Source organism: Cnephaeus nilssonii (assembly GCF_951640355.1).
Source record: "Cnephaeus nilssonii genome assembly, chromosome: 13".
Lineage (NCBI taxonomy): Eukaryota > Metazoa > Chordata > Mammalia > Chiroptera > Vespertilionidae > Cnephaeus > Cnephaeus nilssonii.
In genome coordinates this window covers 60720579-60736581 of record NC_137084.1, presented here as the reverse complement: position 1 = coordinate 60736581, position 16003 = coordinate 60720579, and the positions used below count along the sequence as shown (strand labels likewise).

Sequence of the window (16003 nt, the reverse complement as noted above, 5' to 3'; positions counted from 1 at the left end):
AAAGTGGTGGGGGAGGGGGGGAGATGATGTAGCTGGGTGTCAAGTACATCCTGGGAGCCAGGATTCTACATGAAGGAAGTGCGGCAAGGGTAAGGAGGAAAAATATGGGAAGAGGACACACAGCTTCGTGCCCAGCCTGAACTAAGGATCTCCCAGTCAACTGTGGGCTCTGCTGCTGGACAGCATTCTGCTGGAAAGACTCCTTGTGTCCAGCTGGGAACTTCCACCCACAGGTTAGAGTGCAGATGTCTGAAGCCACACACGTGTGAGAAACATCTGAAATCTGAAGGAGGCCATGGGACCTTGCTCTCCCACTATCTGGCCATGGGACCTTGGACAAGGCATCAACTGCCATGGTCCTCAGGGTCCCCTCTGTGAAGTGAGAGCCTGGATGAGGTGACCCCAGTCATCCTCACAGACACAGGTTCATTGAATGTGGGCAGGGCTAAAGAAAACGAACGGGAAAAGTTTTCTGAGCTTGAAAAAGAAGCCAGCAATCCCACGTCTGGGTATCTACTTCAGTTCTTTTGAAGTAGGGACAACAGATACCTGTTATACCAATAAAGGCCTTCTTACAGGACATCAGTCTTTCGTTTGCACAGCACACCCTTCTCATTTCCCCATGATCCCCAGCTCTCTCTCCCCTGCCAACGCCTCCTACTCCACCACCTCCAAAGCCGGAGCACCCCTCAGACCTCGTCCCTGTTACACTCACTCCCGAGCCAACCCCATCCAGGCCCACAGCTTTTAATCCCACCTATCCTCTGACAACCGCTATACAGGGTGGGGCAAAGGTAGGTTCACAGTTGTGAGCACACGAAACAGTTTATTCTTGTATTATTTTTTAACTAGAGGCTTGCTGCACGAATATTCGTGCAAAAATAGGCCTTCCTTCCCCTGGCTGCCGGCACCCGTTTCCCTCCGGCATCCAGGACCTGGGCTGCTTTGCTGCAGCCGCCACCAGGCATCTGGGACCGGGGTTGCTTGGCTCCGGCTGCTGCTGCCACCCACCCGGGACGTGCTCCAAGCTGTGTGAGGCCACTCGGAGCACACTCCCACCCCTGGTGTGTATGTGTCCGCTGGAGTGGGGGCGGCAAGCAGTCCCCTCCTGCCCATCTGTGCGTGCAGCTCCTCCTGAGCGGTTGTGATGCAGCCTCCTCAAGCCGGTCATGACGCTCGGCTAATTTGCATATTACCTGTTTTATATATATATATATATATATATATATATATATATATATATATATATATATATATAATTGTATTAGTTTCCATACAAACAACTGTAAACCTACTACCTTTGCCCCACCCTATATTTATGCCTCCACCCACCCTCGGATCTCCAGAACCACAGCCCACCGCCTACCTGGGCCATCAAGAATCTCTGATTTCACGTGTTCAAGCAGAATTATTTGGTTTTCCTCCTAAACCTTCTCCTTCCTCAGACTTCTTCAGTGTAGCAAATGGTCTCACCTTTACCCAGAACCTAACACCTTGGTCATGTCATGTCCTTGATTCTAATCTTTCTTCTTCTTCCCAGTCCAATCAGGACATCTTGTTGGCTCCACCTTCTGCGATGCCCCAGCTCTGTCTCCTTCCCACCAGCCCTGCTGCTATCAACCGCCTGAGCCCAGGGGACCAGCCCCGCTGCCCGAGAGCCAGGTCCAGCCACAACCAATCGTGCACATGTCCTCCACCTCGGCAGAGCCGAGTAACGGCAACGGTGACCACACCTGGCAACGATGAAAAAATGTGCCCTCTGACCCTTCAGGGCAAAGTTTGCTGACCCCTAGTTTAAGCATCTGATCACCGTTGACAATCCTTTAGTGCAGTGGTCGGCAAACTGCAGCTCGCGAGCCGCGGTTTGCCACTCTGTTGACTAACGAGTTTGCCGACCACTGACCTAGACTCTCGATTCCAATAATTACAGGCTGTTGTTGTTCCTTGTGATTAAGCTCCTAGTGTAATCCTCTAACCGGCAATAAAACACCACCTGCTGCTCTTTGAGTGTTTGTTCTTTGCCTTCTCAGAAATAATGACGTCCCTTCCTCTCCATTTTCTGATCAAAACCCTGTGCCTACCAAGTGGCGCGCTCCCTGCCTCTGTTCGCTCCAGCAAACCTTCACTGAGGATTAAGTCCTGGAAACACCATGCTCACCCTGCTCAAGGACCTGCAATGGCTCCCATTGTCCCCCACCGTGTAGTCTGTACACCTATGTAGTTTTCAAAGATTCTCTATAACCCGGCCTGACCCTCCAAAGTTGATCAAGGCCCCACTGCTCCCCAATAGAATAAACCAATGCCTTCCCCTCTCCCAGAAGGTGCCATGTGCCTTCCCCAGGCAGTGCCTGCCATCCTTTTCTTTCTCTGCCTTCTTATTTCTATCATTCCAATAAGTTCAAAACTCTCTTACACTGAAACAAAACCAAACTTCCTAGACCCCAAACCCTCCAGTTACCATCACGTTTGTTGCTTTCCTTTCTAGGACAGAGATTTTTCTAAAAAGGAAAACACATCTGAAGAAACTGTCTATTACTGTCATCTTTCCTCACTTCCCACTCACCCACTGCCATCCGGTGCCCACTTCTCCACTAAAATCACTCCTGTCGGGATGACTAATAATTTCACCAAATCCAGTAAGTTCTGTTCCACCTTTAGTGCACTGTTCTCTCAGCAGCATTCAACCACACTCTCCTTTTTTATCTAGCTTTCTGTTTATTCCTTCTCAGTATCTTCAGTATCTTCTTCACATGTTTGTTTTCCCCACTAAACAGTGAGTTCCTAGAGGAAGGGACCACGTCCTGTGTGGTTCTCTGATAGCAAATATACTAGAATGTATATGGCAGGTCCTCAGCCAATGTTAGCAAACATCAACTCCCTGCCACTTACTATTTACAGTTTGAGAACTCCCATTTCCCTGGGAAATTCTCCATATTATCTTGATTCTTTGAACATTACATTAATGATTATTTTCAAGTGTGTGTCTGATAACTACTATTATCTGGAACTCCTATGGGTCTGTTTCTAGTTCTGGTTTTTCTCTTGACTTTCTTACACCCTGCTTATTTTTAACTGAGTGCTGAACATTACATGTAAAAAACTGGTGCAAGAATCTGAGGCTCTGGATGAAGGGACCCCTCCTCCAGAGAGACTGGTTTATTTTTGCTTCTGGTTGGCAGGTAGGCTGGAGAGACACTGACAATCCCATATCTCACTCATTCCGTTGGTATTGAAATGAATCACACCAGGGCTCTAGTCCCTCTGAGGGCTGGTTTAATTTTGGATTCGCACTTCTCTTCAGCAATGGCCTTTCAAGCCTTGGGTGTTGAACAATGTCCTTCCAACTAAGGCAGGTCCCAATTTCAATTTTTGTCTCCAGCTCTATGAACCTGGCAAGAGCTCTGCTTAGATCCCAAGCCAAACTTCCATCCAAACAATCTAGAGCGCCACCGCCAGAAGAGAGCTCCTTAATCCTCACTCATACTCAAAACCTAAGGCTTGCCTACCATGCTGCTCTGTAAGATCTCCCCTCCCACCTGCAGGAGCAATGGGAGCCCCGAGACCTGATTCTAGTCTCAGCCAGCAACTCGTCCTGTGACTCCTAGGCTTGGCCTTTCCTGGGGCCCTTATCCTTCTGTGTAAAATGCAGGTGGATCAAAATCTTTGGCTTTCTTCCTGCTCTAAAAGTTTTGCAATCTCTCACCTTCCTGACGTAAGGACAATCCCAGGCTATACATTCCTCTTCGGCGGATCCATCATGGCCCAGCCCGGTGACCGATTACAACTTTCTATTCTCATAAGAACATTATAACAAATGGACGTAAAACAGCATGGATTTAGATTTGCAAGCAAAGTTGTTCAATTTCTGGAACTGTTGTGCCCTTTCATACTGAAGAGCCTTATTATTTCTTGCCCTGGCTATAAAGTCATGCAAAATTGATGAGAACCCCACCAACGCTAAGGCTGGAAAGTCAAAAGAGGAAAGCCCAACCCCAAAGAAGAGAGTCACTGTAGGGCATCACTGTGCCCAACGGCACGCCATCAATAAACATGAGGGGAACAGGCCTGAGTCACAGCCAAGGACTTAAATTACCCTTTTTATACAAGAAGGACGCTGACTGTGTTTGGCAACAGGCCAAGGCGGGGGAGAGTCCAACAAACTTCATCCTTCGCCTTTTCAGAAGCTAACCTACCACACTTTCCTCAGTGGAGGAAAAGACACACACGTGTTCTGTCTGTGTTCACCCTGGACCAAAGAACCAGTGGTGGAAGATAATGACAGGCTGAAACCAAGCCCTGCTTCCATACATGCAGAGAAGACCTACTGGGGCCTCTTCACTCTGCCCAGCCTCTTTGCTCCCTCCCTCCCCCACCTCCACCACAGAGCTCCTGGCCTGCACCTCTTCCCTATAGGACACAGGCGTCTCCTATGCAGTGGCCCCCCTTCCTTGCAGTGTCTGCGTCCGTCAGAAAGCAGAGGAATCTATTCCAAACGCTGTGCTGCAGCCCAGACGCCCAGAGGGAGTCATCCCTGGGTGTCTCGGTGCTCAGTCACGCGCTGGCTAGAGGCAAATGAACTCTCTGTTGGTCCCACAGCTATGTTTGGGTCCTCTCTGCCACTACCTAACAATGCTCATTCAGGCGTTCAAAATGTACTGAGAACCCACTGTGGGCCAGACACTCAGGCGGGCATTAAGGATAGAAAGGTGACGAGCATACATGCGGTGCCCGCCGTGACGGAGCTACAATGCAAAAAGTGCCTCAGTTTCCCCATCTGCTAAATGAAGGTGCTGGACCAAGTTCCTCTGAGGCTCCTTTGGATTTTAAAGTGCTGCGGTTGTACAATCGGAGTTAAGCCCTGGTTGGCCGTATGTTATCTGGGTGGCAAGGGATGGCCCAGCCTCTCTGGGCCACGGTTCCCACATCTCTAAAGCAAACAGGTGACATGTGAAAAAGTCCCCATTACCTTGTGCAGGCACAGTGGGAGGTTTCCAGAGTCGCCCGGCAAGGAGTCCGTCTGCTGAACGGCAGCCCAACAGTAAGAATCCACGAAGGCAGCCTGACGCCAGGAGAAAGAACTCGGGGAGAAACAGCTTATCTGTGTACCTGAGAAACAAAAACAGATCGTACCCAGGTGAATGGAGGCGCAGGGTCTGGACCCCTCCCACCCCGCCCACCTCTCCCTCCTGCCTCCGGTTTTCCAGTGTGAGCTAAGTCGGGGAGCACCACGCAGGTGTAAGGGCAGAGCTGAACCAAACGCCCACGTGTGTGGTAAAGCTGAGCATTTGAGAGTTTTGGGGGCCAACACTGGTCATGACAGCAGCTTGGGCTCAGGTGGGGAAAGACTCTTGAAAGAAGTAAAACCACCATAAAAAGGAAAAGTGAGGCCGAAACCGGTTTGGCTCAGTGGATAGAGCGTTGGCCTTCGGACTGTAAGGTCCCAGGTTCAATTCCGGTCAAGGGCATGTACCTTGGTTGCGGGCACATCCCCAGTAGGGGGTGTGCAGGAGGCAGCTGATTGATGTTTCTCTCTCATCGATGTTTCTGACTCTCTATCCCTCTCTCTTCCTCTCTGTAAAAAATCAATAAAATATATTTTTTTTAAAAAAGAGAGAGAGAAAAAAAAAAGAAAAAGTGAGGAGGAAAAGAACCAGAGCCGAAAATGTACAGAGGAAACCTACATAGAGTTGGTTCCCTTTGGGGTGAGGAATGAGAGAAAGGAGGGGGACTATAGGGTGTATGTGTGTGTGTGTGTGGGGGGGGGGGGGCAGGGAGGAGGAGAGTCAGGGCAGACAAGTAGACTAGACAGGAAGGCCTCCTGGAACAAAGAAACAAAGACCTTTTAGCCTGAGGAAGGGAAGGCTAATGGAACATTTGGCAATACTTTGCCTGATGACAAATCAGCAGTTTTCCATCTCCTCTAACAAAACAGGCGCAGGCTGAAACTGCAGCCCAAGTGTTTACATTTGGAAGGAAGATGCTCCAAAAGGCAAGCCTCCAGGCAGGGAGACGGGTGCTGGATGGGGAATCGGGAGGGCTGGGTCCTGCTCGCTGTTACCTTGCTCTTCTGGGAGCTCGGAGCTCAGTCTTCTCCTCTGCGAACTGGGAGGACATCACTCTGCAAATGCTACTACTGCCTACTACCTGAAGACGCTTCATGCTCCCCGAGGGTCCCTGACTCACACAGGCCATGTGGGAAATAGGCCGGGACTTTTGGGGTGCAGGGCTGAGGCTGTGTCCCCCCTCCTTGACAGCAGGCAGAGCACCTGGCACTGAGCCTCTCCTGGCAGCGCCCAGCCCAGCCGTGCTTCCCTGTCCCATCAGCACCCGTAGGAGCCTGGGTGTGTCACGGGGACCAGCTGCTGAGGCCAAGGGCAGGCACACTCTCGTCCACATCCTGTGCAGCATGAGAGGAAGTGTCAGACGCCTGGGCTCTGATGTTAGCTGTACTGAAACCTAACTCTGCCACTCACAGCTGCGTGACCTCGGGTCACCGAGCCTCCCAAAGCCAAGGATCTCCAAAAGGGCGATGGCATTAACGTCTACCTTCTTAGTACAGCGCCTGGTTCCCAGTAGTGGCTTAATAAGCACTATACTCTTCTACACGAAGTAACTAGTATATTCTGTTACGGCTTTAAAGGTGGGGGCATGCCCACCTTCCTCTCCTCCCTCCCTACAGAGAGGGGACAGGGATGGTAAGAAGACACTGAACCGAATTTCCCTACTCCCCAGGACACAAAAAGCCTCGAAGGGTCACCTTTCCCTGGGGAGGGGGTGGCCTTTATAGCTGCGACAGGAGAGGGCAGTGATGGGGATGTTGCCCACAGAGTAGATTCTTGTGGTGGCGGAAGGCGCAATGGGCAAGGTCCTGACATCCCTTCTCCTTCATCGGTGCCTTTACGTCCACAGGCATCTAGAAAGGACCTCTCAGGAAGAGCCCGTGGAGATCACTGTGAAAAGCCAGGTGCCACCAGAACATGCCGGTAATACCTGCTAGGAACGGCTTACAGATGAGTTGGGGGTAGGTAAGGTATTTCAAGGTCCCTTCCAACTCTCTCATCCCATTCAACTTGAGTTCTTACATTTTACAAGTCAGGACAGCACAGGACCATGGGGCCAACATCACACTGCTCTCCCATCAGCAGGACTTGGTCAAATGCTTCCCATGTGGTCCCGCCCACCAAGACATCCTGAGCATGATGACAGAGGCAAAGAGGGACAGGCAGGCTCAGGTTACCCATGGGTGGGTCCTGGCAAGTCGCTTGCTTGGCAACATCTGCCCAACTACTTTTTCATGAAAATGGACAATGCTGTTAAGATTTCGTGAGAACCTGTCTGGCCCATGTGTTCCTTAGGTATTGTGCTCTTAGTACATGTAGCCAACATGTGGCAATATTTTTTTTTTCTTTGGAAAATGGGCTTCAAGTTCTGTCTTGGGACCTCAGAGGACTACACCAAGGCAGTGGTAGAAACTGCTGGAGCATAAATATCTAAACTTTTTATTTCAAAGCTTTTGCAAAAGAGCAGGAAAGGAAATACAACTGAGTCACGAGAGACAGAGATGAGGATGTGCTGAGCTCACAAGTAAATGTCCTTCATCTGGAATAGAAGGTGAGAGGAAAAGATGGCGGACAACCACTATTCAGAGGACACCAAGCAGCTCTTAAATCATGACCTCATTTAAACCTCACAACCAAGTTGAAAAAGGGAGAAAGAGGGAGAGGGAGATGGATAAAGAGATAGAGATAAAGAGATCCGTGTTATTTTCATTTTATCCTGGAGGAAACCAAAACTCAAAGTAGTTCAGTAATCCCCCACCCAAGCTAGAAAATGGTAGCGCCAGAATTTGAAACTGTGTCCGACTCTCATTCTCTTAGAACACTTTAAGGCCATGCTGAAGGAGGCCCTGGGAGCCAGGGCTCAGCTGGAGTTGAGATGGTTTGAACAAATAGTTCCCCCAAGTGACCAGAACAGGCAGAGCTTCCTGGGAAGGGTCGGGGACAAATCTGGGGAACCAGACCAAGCCCCAGGTACTGGGTATTCCCAGGCCAGAAATGGGAAACAAAGGAAGTCAAGAGCCAGGCAGGTGCAGAAGCCAAACTGGGCGTGAAGAACAGGAGTCAAGGAAGGGGGCAAACAAGAGGGTGTGGGGGAACGAGCCTGTGCTGAGTGCTGCAGCCCCACACCTTCACCCAGGGCATGACAGCTCAGCCTGGCTTAAAGGCACCCGGGTCGGGGTGCTCAGCTGTTGCCATGGGGCTAGGATGCTTGGGTCCTGGACCATCCTGATCCATCTCCAAATGTACTCCCACATCCTTTACCCCACTTTTCAAAATAGTATCGAAAGGTGCACAGGTGTTTTATATTTGGCCTAGTAACCTTCCCATTAGGAAAGCTTCCAGTTTCCCCCTGGATTATTCGTCCTAAAGCTCAGTTCTAATCCTGGCATTCCCTTGGCTCAACTTTTTTCACGGGTTCTCCTTTGCACAGCGTATAAATCCAAACGAATGCTCCAGTCCAACCCAATTATTGCTGCAGCTTGCACAGGCCTCATTCATTCCTAACTCTGAGCCTTTCCTTACAGTATTCCCTCTGCCTGGGGCCCTCTCTCCAATACTTGTTTGTTAAGTCAGTGCCCCTCCTCGTCCACCTCCATGGCTCATCTTTCAAAACCCACCTCAGATGGTCACCTTCACCATGAAGCTTCTTCCCCAGTGAGTTCCCAGAGCTCTTTAAAGCCCTCAGAGACATGCAGATAATCACCTTCATCCATGCTGTATAAACATGCAGTTATGTCTCGTCTCCTCTAGTAAGATCTCAACTCTTGGCCGGTAGGGTTGACAGAAAATCAATCTCTCTCTCTCTCCCTCTCTCTTATATAAATAACACCTGTCTGGTGTTTTAAACATTTCAAAATACTAATATAAAGACTGTCTCAATGTTCAAGTATCCCTGCTTGATAGCCAAGAAAACAGCCCCCTGACCCACAGCGACCCTCTGGCCCAAGGGCCCGAGTCCCACACTCTGCCTCCACCCTGCTGTGTGTTGGCTGAATGAGCACTGATTCCTAGCGGGGAGCTTTAGTGAGATACGCACTGCCCTCACAACTGCAGAGCAAGCATGCAGCGAGTCTCAGGTTTATACTGGGAACAGAGAACACCACTTTCCCCTGGCTGAGAGTGCAGAGGGAGCTGTGGGCTTTACCCTCCTGTGTCTGGCCAGATATTATGAAAGACCACAAGGAGGAAACATGTGTTCATGGGCACTGTGGAAGCAGCGACAACAGCTGCCAAGTAAGTAACCCAACCACAGACGTCCTCCCTGCCCCTCTTCTTGGACTCGGCGTGGAGCCCAGGGAGCCCAGGCGAGGGTCACACCTTCTCCCTGAGTGGCAGCCCAGGCAGCTTACACCTGTAGCAGCTGGTGGAGCACCCGCGGGTGCACAGGACCAGAGCCGGAAAGGGCAAGTCTGTCCAGTGGTTTCTCAATGGCACTCACGCAGCTTGCGCAAGGCCCTCTCTGTTCCCAGTCCAGCCTCGGAAAGAGGGACTTTGGCCTAGTTAGCTATGGTCCCGCTCTCTTGAACAGGCTTTCATTTCACTCTTACGCATCACTAACCCCCATCTGAGGGGCTGTAAGTTCTGAGCAAGCCCCCCATGTCCCCTGACAAACGCAGGGGTGCTGTGTGAGCATGTTCCCGGTATTCGCGTCTGCATTTATATGCTACATACAACTGTGAGGTGGCACAGGACTCGGGCCTCTTGAGGAATTAAGAAAACTCACCAAAACCACAAGTTTAACAAAAAATAAAAACACGAATAGAAGGATCTAGGTAACTGGCTGGGAGAACTTTAGAGGACCTTTCAAATAGAAGAGATTTGAAGCTGAAATGACCGATGCATTGGAAAGGGTGAGGGGGCAGTAGAAGGCAAGCACAGGGAACTTTCCCTTGTGTGTACTTTTAGCCCCATTTTAAAGATGAGAAAAGTGAGGCACCGAGATCACGTGGCTAGTAGGTTGTAGAGCTGGTTATCAACCTGGGTGTCTGCCTTCACCTTCCAGACACAAGAGAGAGGAGACATAGAGCACGGGTTGTTGACAAAGGTTGAGTCAGAGATGGTAGAAAGAGAAAGGAGGAGACAGGAGAGTTTCTTTGAGGGAGACAATAGATCCTGGGGTTGCTGTTCAGAGGTACAAAGTAAAAATAGAGTATAATAATGATGATATCAATTATAATCATTACTATCTATATAACTTCTTAAAATGTACAAAATATTTTTATTTCACAAAACAAAAATTCGATTTAACCCTTTGCACTCACTTTTTTCTCGATTCCTTTATTCTAATGCTAACCGTGTCGAGTCACACTCGACATCCGAGTGCAAAAGGTTAAATTCAAAGTAATATAAATTATATTCACACACCACACACACACACACACACACACACACACACACACACACTTATTTATTTATTTATTTATTTATTTATTTATTTATTTAGATCATAATACAACCTAGAAAGAACCGAACTTAAAAATTCTGCCTCAGCCCTAACCGGTTTGGCTCAGTGGATACAGCGTCGGCTTGTGGACTCAAGGGTCCCAGGTTCGATCCGGTCAAAGGCATGTACCTTGGTTGCGGGCACATACCCGGTGGGGAGTGTGCAGGAGGCAGCGGATCGATGTTTCTCTCTCATCAATGTTTCTAACTCTCTATCCCTCTCCCTTCCTCTCTGTAAAAAATCAATAAAATATATTTTTAAAAAATTCTGGCTCATTTTAAGGTTGCCAAAAAAAACCTGAATACTATTACAAACTCTCAAGTTCAATGAGAATAATCATGTGAACAGGACCATGAATGTGCAGAACAGAGAAAGAGATGGGTAGTGGTCAGATCTTAAACACAGAACAGTGCACTCCCAGGACAAAACGGGCCTGGGTCTGTTTAAAGTACTTTTGACCCCAACATGATAAAACCGATGACCCAAAGGGTCTGCCCCAAAGGACCCTACCTTGCCAAATACTCCCAGCTCCCAGCTCTCATAAACTGCAGCAAAATTCTAAGACTCTCAGAATATCTTCTCTTTCTTAAGAAAGAGCCAAGGAACACCTTTCTGTTTTCTAGATAGATGCTGTCTGATTCATGAATCGTTCAATAAAGCCAATAAGATCTTTACATTGAAAAGAAAAAAAAGGGGCAAATTTCTCCCCTTTCACCTCCCCATCAGACTTCCACCCAGACCAGCTTTTAAACACAAGCAACTAAATATATCCTGGAAGTTCCAAACTGCCCACCACTGCCTTTGTTTTTGCAGGAACTGACCCCAAGGCACACATGAGTTTTAAACTGGCACAAAAATATAAGTACTCTCTGTAGCCCAAACAAAACAAAACTGAATTGAAATGATAGTCTTCTTTTCCTTTAAACCAAACGGACTCACCAGATCGCTTGTGTCCCCAGCTAAGCCTGACTTTTAAAGAGAAGCCGACCAGCAGGGCTAACATCTGCTCCTTTGCTAAGACGGACATCTTCAAATGTAAACTTCTAAACCAGTTCCAAGAAGTCCCCAGACACTTCGCTACCCACGCCACATTGTACAGAGCAACACACAACTGCTCAGCATTTCAGAACTGTCCTCCCCTCTGGGTCTCACACACCAGATAAAGGCCCCCTCAGTGCACACTGCTCTCACTAATGCGGAGGGAATAGAAGCCTGCACTGACCGACCACCGGGTCCAGGATGTGTGACCACAGGGAACACGCAACCAAGCTGGTGAGCCTCAGATGGAACCTACAAGGCTCCTTTAATGAAGTCAAGAAGGATGGCATAAACAATATAATATTATATAGCTTGTTAAGTGCAAGAGGGGAAAGCGAAAAGGAAGTTGGACTGAGACGACAGCCGCAAGGAACCACGAAGCCGGATTATTCCAAGAAGGAGAGACGAGAGAAGTCAGGAGCGGTTTGAGGGGTTTCTTTCCTGTGGTGGAGAGCCCAGTCCCTTAGCGTGCCCAGGAGTCTAACCCACACAGAAGAAGAACTTGTATAAACCCAATGTAAAACCTAACCAGTTGCCCAGTGAATAAAATTTTCATAGCTTGGGTACCAGAGGAGGAAAGGCATATAAAACCTCAATGTTCTACTAAACATGCAAAAAATTACTCGGTGTATCTAAGTATTATTTTATTTTAAAAAATGTTGTCCTCTGAGATGAACTAACTCAAACATACAGAAAACAATATAACAGATACCTGGGAGTTTAAAACAATATGGACGTTTTGCTGTAGTTACCTCATCTCTTTTTAAAACATGCTGGGTTTTTTTTTCAGACCTACAAAAATGTTTCAAGAATATTACAATGCTATGCAACCATAAAAAAGAGGAAATCTGCCATTTGCGTAAACATGGATGGACGAGGAGGGCATTATGGTAAGCGAAATAAGGCAGACAGAGGAAAACAAACAGTGCATGATCTCACTTATATGTTTTAGCTAATAAAACAGAACCCTTAGAAACAGGGAACAGATTGGTGGCTGCCAGAGGTAGGAGGTGGAGGGTGAAGGAATGAGTGAAGGTGGTCAAAAGTCACTAACTTCCGGTTCTAAGAAAAGTAAGTCGTGGGCATGTAAGGTATAGCATGGTGACTGTACCTTACATAGGTTAACAACAATAGATTGTCTATTTGAAAGCTGCTAAGAGAGTAGATCTTAAAAGTTGTCCTCACACACACACACACACAAATTATAACCGTATGAGGTGATGGAGGTTTACTAAAGTTATAGTGGCAATCATTTCACAATTAATACATATGTCAAATCATTATGCTGTACACCTTAAACTTACACAATGTTATATGTCAATTATATCTCAATAAAATGAAAAGAAAAAATAAAAGTTGTAAACCTGCATAAAACACAGTATCATTAAAAAAACCTATTTCAATGGAATGCCATACACTCTGGAATTTAGATTCAACCACTATCATCCTTCTGCCACATGTCCTCTCTCCATGCATGTGCATATGCACTATACGCATTCTTTTCTTTTTCTGAACCACTTGAGAGGAAGTTGCAAAGATCATAACCCTTTACTCTCAGAGTGTGTATGTATTTCTAAGAACAAGACATTCTCTTCTATAACCCAATGCAATCACAAAATTAGAAAAATCTGATACAATATTGCAATCTATATTCAGATTTCCCCCACTATCTTTTGAAGCAACTATTTCCCCCCCTTCCAACCAGAATCCAAGCCTGTGCCATCCTCCACATTTCGGTGCCCTGTCTCTTTAGTCACCTTATTCTGGACGAGTTCCAGTTTTTCTGTCATTCTCCATGGGCCCCGTGCTGGTGTCGGTCTGATTGTTTCTCTACGCTCCAGTCCAGGTTCCGTATTTCTGCAGGAATCCCAGGGGAGGGTGTGGGTCCTCCACAGGACACCCTAGAGCCCCCATCACCAAGACTGGTGATGTCACCTATGATGACCACTTGGTTACGGTGCTGCCTGCCAGGTCTCTGCTGTAAAATGCGCCTTTTCCCTGTGAAATAAGTGGTCTACGGGGAGACCCTCTGAGATATGTAACTATTCCGTCCCCCAACAAACTCTCACTCAGCAGGGAATCGAATACTTCAACTGTGGTTGCAAAATGAAGATTTTCCAACTTTTTCCTTCCCTCCACATTTATTAGTTGGCATACTATATAATGAAAGCCTAATATGCAAATCAACTGAACGGCGGAACAACCAGTTGCTAAGATGCACACTGACCACCGGGGGCAGACACTCAATGCAAGAGCTGCCCCCAACCCACAGGCCCCAGGCCAGCCAAGGTGGGTGCCAGTGGTGCCCCCCCCCCCACTCCCCAATCACCCCACTGGTTGCCCCACAGAGGGAGGCGACCAGCAGCAGTGCCGGGGGGAGGTGGGAGGGGGGAGAGTGCAGCGAGCAGGCGGTGCCAGGCCAGACAAGGCCGGTTCCAGCAGGGGTCCCCCAATCACCCCATAGATCGGCCCTGATTACCTGCCAGGCCTAGGGACCTTACCCGTGTGTGCACCGGGCCTCTAGTTTTACTATAAGCAGGAACTTCCCCTCCCCTGCAATTGTTTTTTAGTATCCATATGGACTCTCAGTCTCTTGTTTTTCAATGTTATAATCCATTACTGTTGTGCATCTGGATGCTCACGCTGTGTCAAAGTACCTCCTGTGTCCTTCTGATAGGCCCCTCTCGTCCACACTTCCTGGCACAAGATGTTCTGGGCTTCTCTTGTAGTCTCCCTGCCCCAGCCCTGCCATTCGCCATTTCTCCAAGGAGCCCTCCGTTCCTTTTAGTGGGTAATGAAAGTTTAAAGCCAAGATGCTGGATGCACTGACTACGGCTCCCAGGCCCTTTCAGAAGACACAGCTAGGAAATCAGTGTACGCGTGGGTGTGTTTATACTGAAATGTTAATGCCAATCCATCACCACTGGGTTCTTCCTTGCTGTTCCTATTCCATGTTTGTATCGCCCTTCTTTTACCGTGAGAACCCCAGCTCCCAACTGTATCCTAGTTACTCATTTGCTCAATCCTAAAATCCACACAAAATAATTTCAGAATTTTAAAAGCAAAGACGTCTCCTGATTTTCACTTTAAAAGGTTTACACTGGCTTCTTCTCTGAGGAAACAGCAAATGGCAGAGAGCACGGTGCTGTGGCCCCGGTCCCGGAATGGGAGGCCGCAGCAGCTTCCATGGAGGAGTTAGCAGCGCACGGGGCTGAAGTCGAGGCTGGGGTTGGGGCCAGGGCGGAGGCCGCAGAGCTCGCAGAGGCAAGGTCGAGGACTAGGAGTGGACCCCTGTCACCAAGGTAGGCCTCCTGGTCAAGGCATGACGATCGAGTCCCTAGAGGAGATCTGCCCCTTCTCCCGGCCCATCAAGGAACCTCAGGAGGAACTTCCCCTCCCCTGCAATTGTTTTTTGGTATCAACATAATCTTCAAAACCTTGCCCCCAGGAAAAAGAAGGACAAGGTTTTGAAGATTATGCTGGTGTAAAAACATACATATGCTGGCGAGAGGGTGCTGGCGAGAGGACCCGGTTCAAGGCATTTGTTACCACTGGATACAATGGACATGTTGTCTGTGCTCAAAGGGAGCAGCCACTGCCATCTGTGGGGCCACCATCCAGGCCAAGCTCTCTACTGTCCTGTGCAGCGAGGCTACTGGGGGAACAAGATCAACAAGCCCCACACCATCCCTTGCAAGGTGACCAGCCGCTGTGGCTCTGTGGCTCATGCACCTCATCCCCACCATAGGGGACTGGCATCATCCCAGCCTCTGTGCCCAAGGTGCTGCTGCTGATGGCTGGTATCCAGGACTGCTACACCTCGGCCAGGGGCAGCACTGCCACCCTGGGCAACTTCGCCAAGGCCACCTTTGATGCCTCCAAGGCCTCCAGCCATCTCACCTGTGACCTCTGGAAAGAGACCGTGTTCACCAAGTCTCCCTCTCAGGAATTCACTGACCATCTCGTAAAGACCCCACAAGAGGTTCTGCGCAGAGGACCCAGGCTCCGGCGGTGGCCACCACATAATTTTATACGAGAAAGAAATAAAGTGAATTTAGCCTGTTAATAAAATAAAATAAATAAAAAGGTTCACACTGGATGTTATGTCAATAACTGGCCCTTTAGGTTAAGAATAGAAGCAGAGACCAGTTAGGAACCTATTGTACTTGTCCAGGTGAGGGATAGTGTGAAGAAACAGTCACAGCACACGTCTGTCTGAAGTTTCTTCCATCACCTCTAGGTCCTAGCCTGGTCTAGGCCAAAGACTCTGGTTCCATGAAATGAAGATTAATGCAAAAGGTCACATGGGAGGTAGAAATGAAATCAACACAAATAACTCTACTATAATGCTATTTATGTGGGGTAGTGTTCTGGAGAATCACTAAAATTAACAAAATTTATGGATATTATAGGACTAGGGCCTATCACTCAAAATCTCTGCAGATTTTTATTAATTAAAAAT

The 16003-nt window shown here is 48.4% G+C and overlaps 1 protein-coding gene and 1 pseudogene across 2 annotated transcripts in view; one reads left to right on the top strand and one right to left on the bottom strand.

Moving 5' to 3' along the window:
• PANX1 (pannexin 1) overlaps positions 1-16003 on the bottom strand; it is a 52948-nt gene that overhangs the window by 18860 nt on the left and 18085 nt on the right. The window contains exon 2 of the mRNA XM_079787135.1: positions 4967-5106. Within this exon, the coding sequence (XP_079643261.1) occupies positions 4967-5106 (140 nt within the window). The remainder of the gene's footprint in view (positions 1-4966; positions 5107-16003) is intronic.
• LOC307109268 (small ribosomal subunit protein uS5-like) lies at positions 6857-15567 on the top strand (annotated as a pseudogene). The gene is made up of 4 exons: positions 6857-6983; positions 7878-8030; positions 9223-9293; positions 14781-15567. The product of its transcript is annotated as a small ribosomal subunit protein uS5-like (transcript).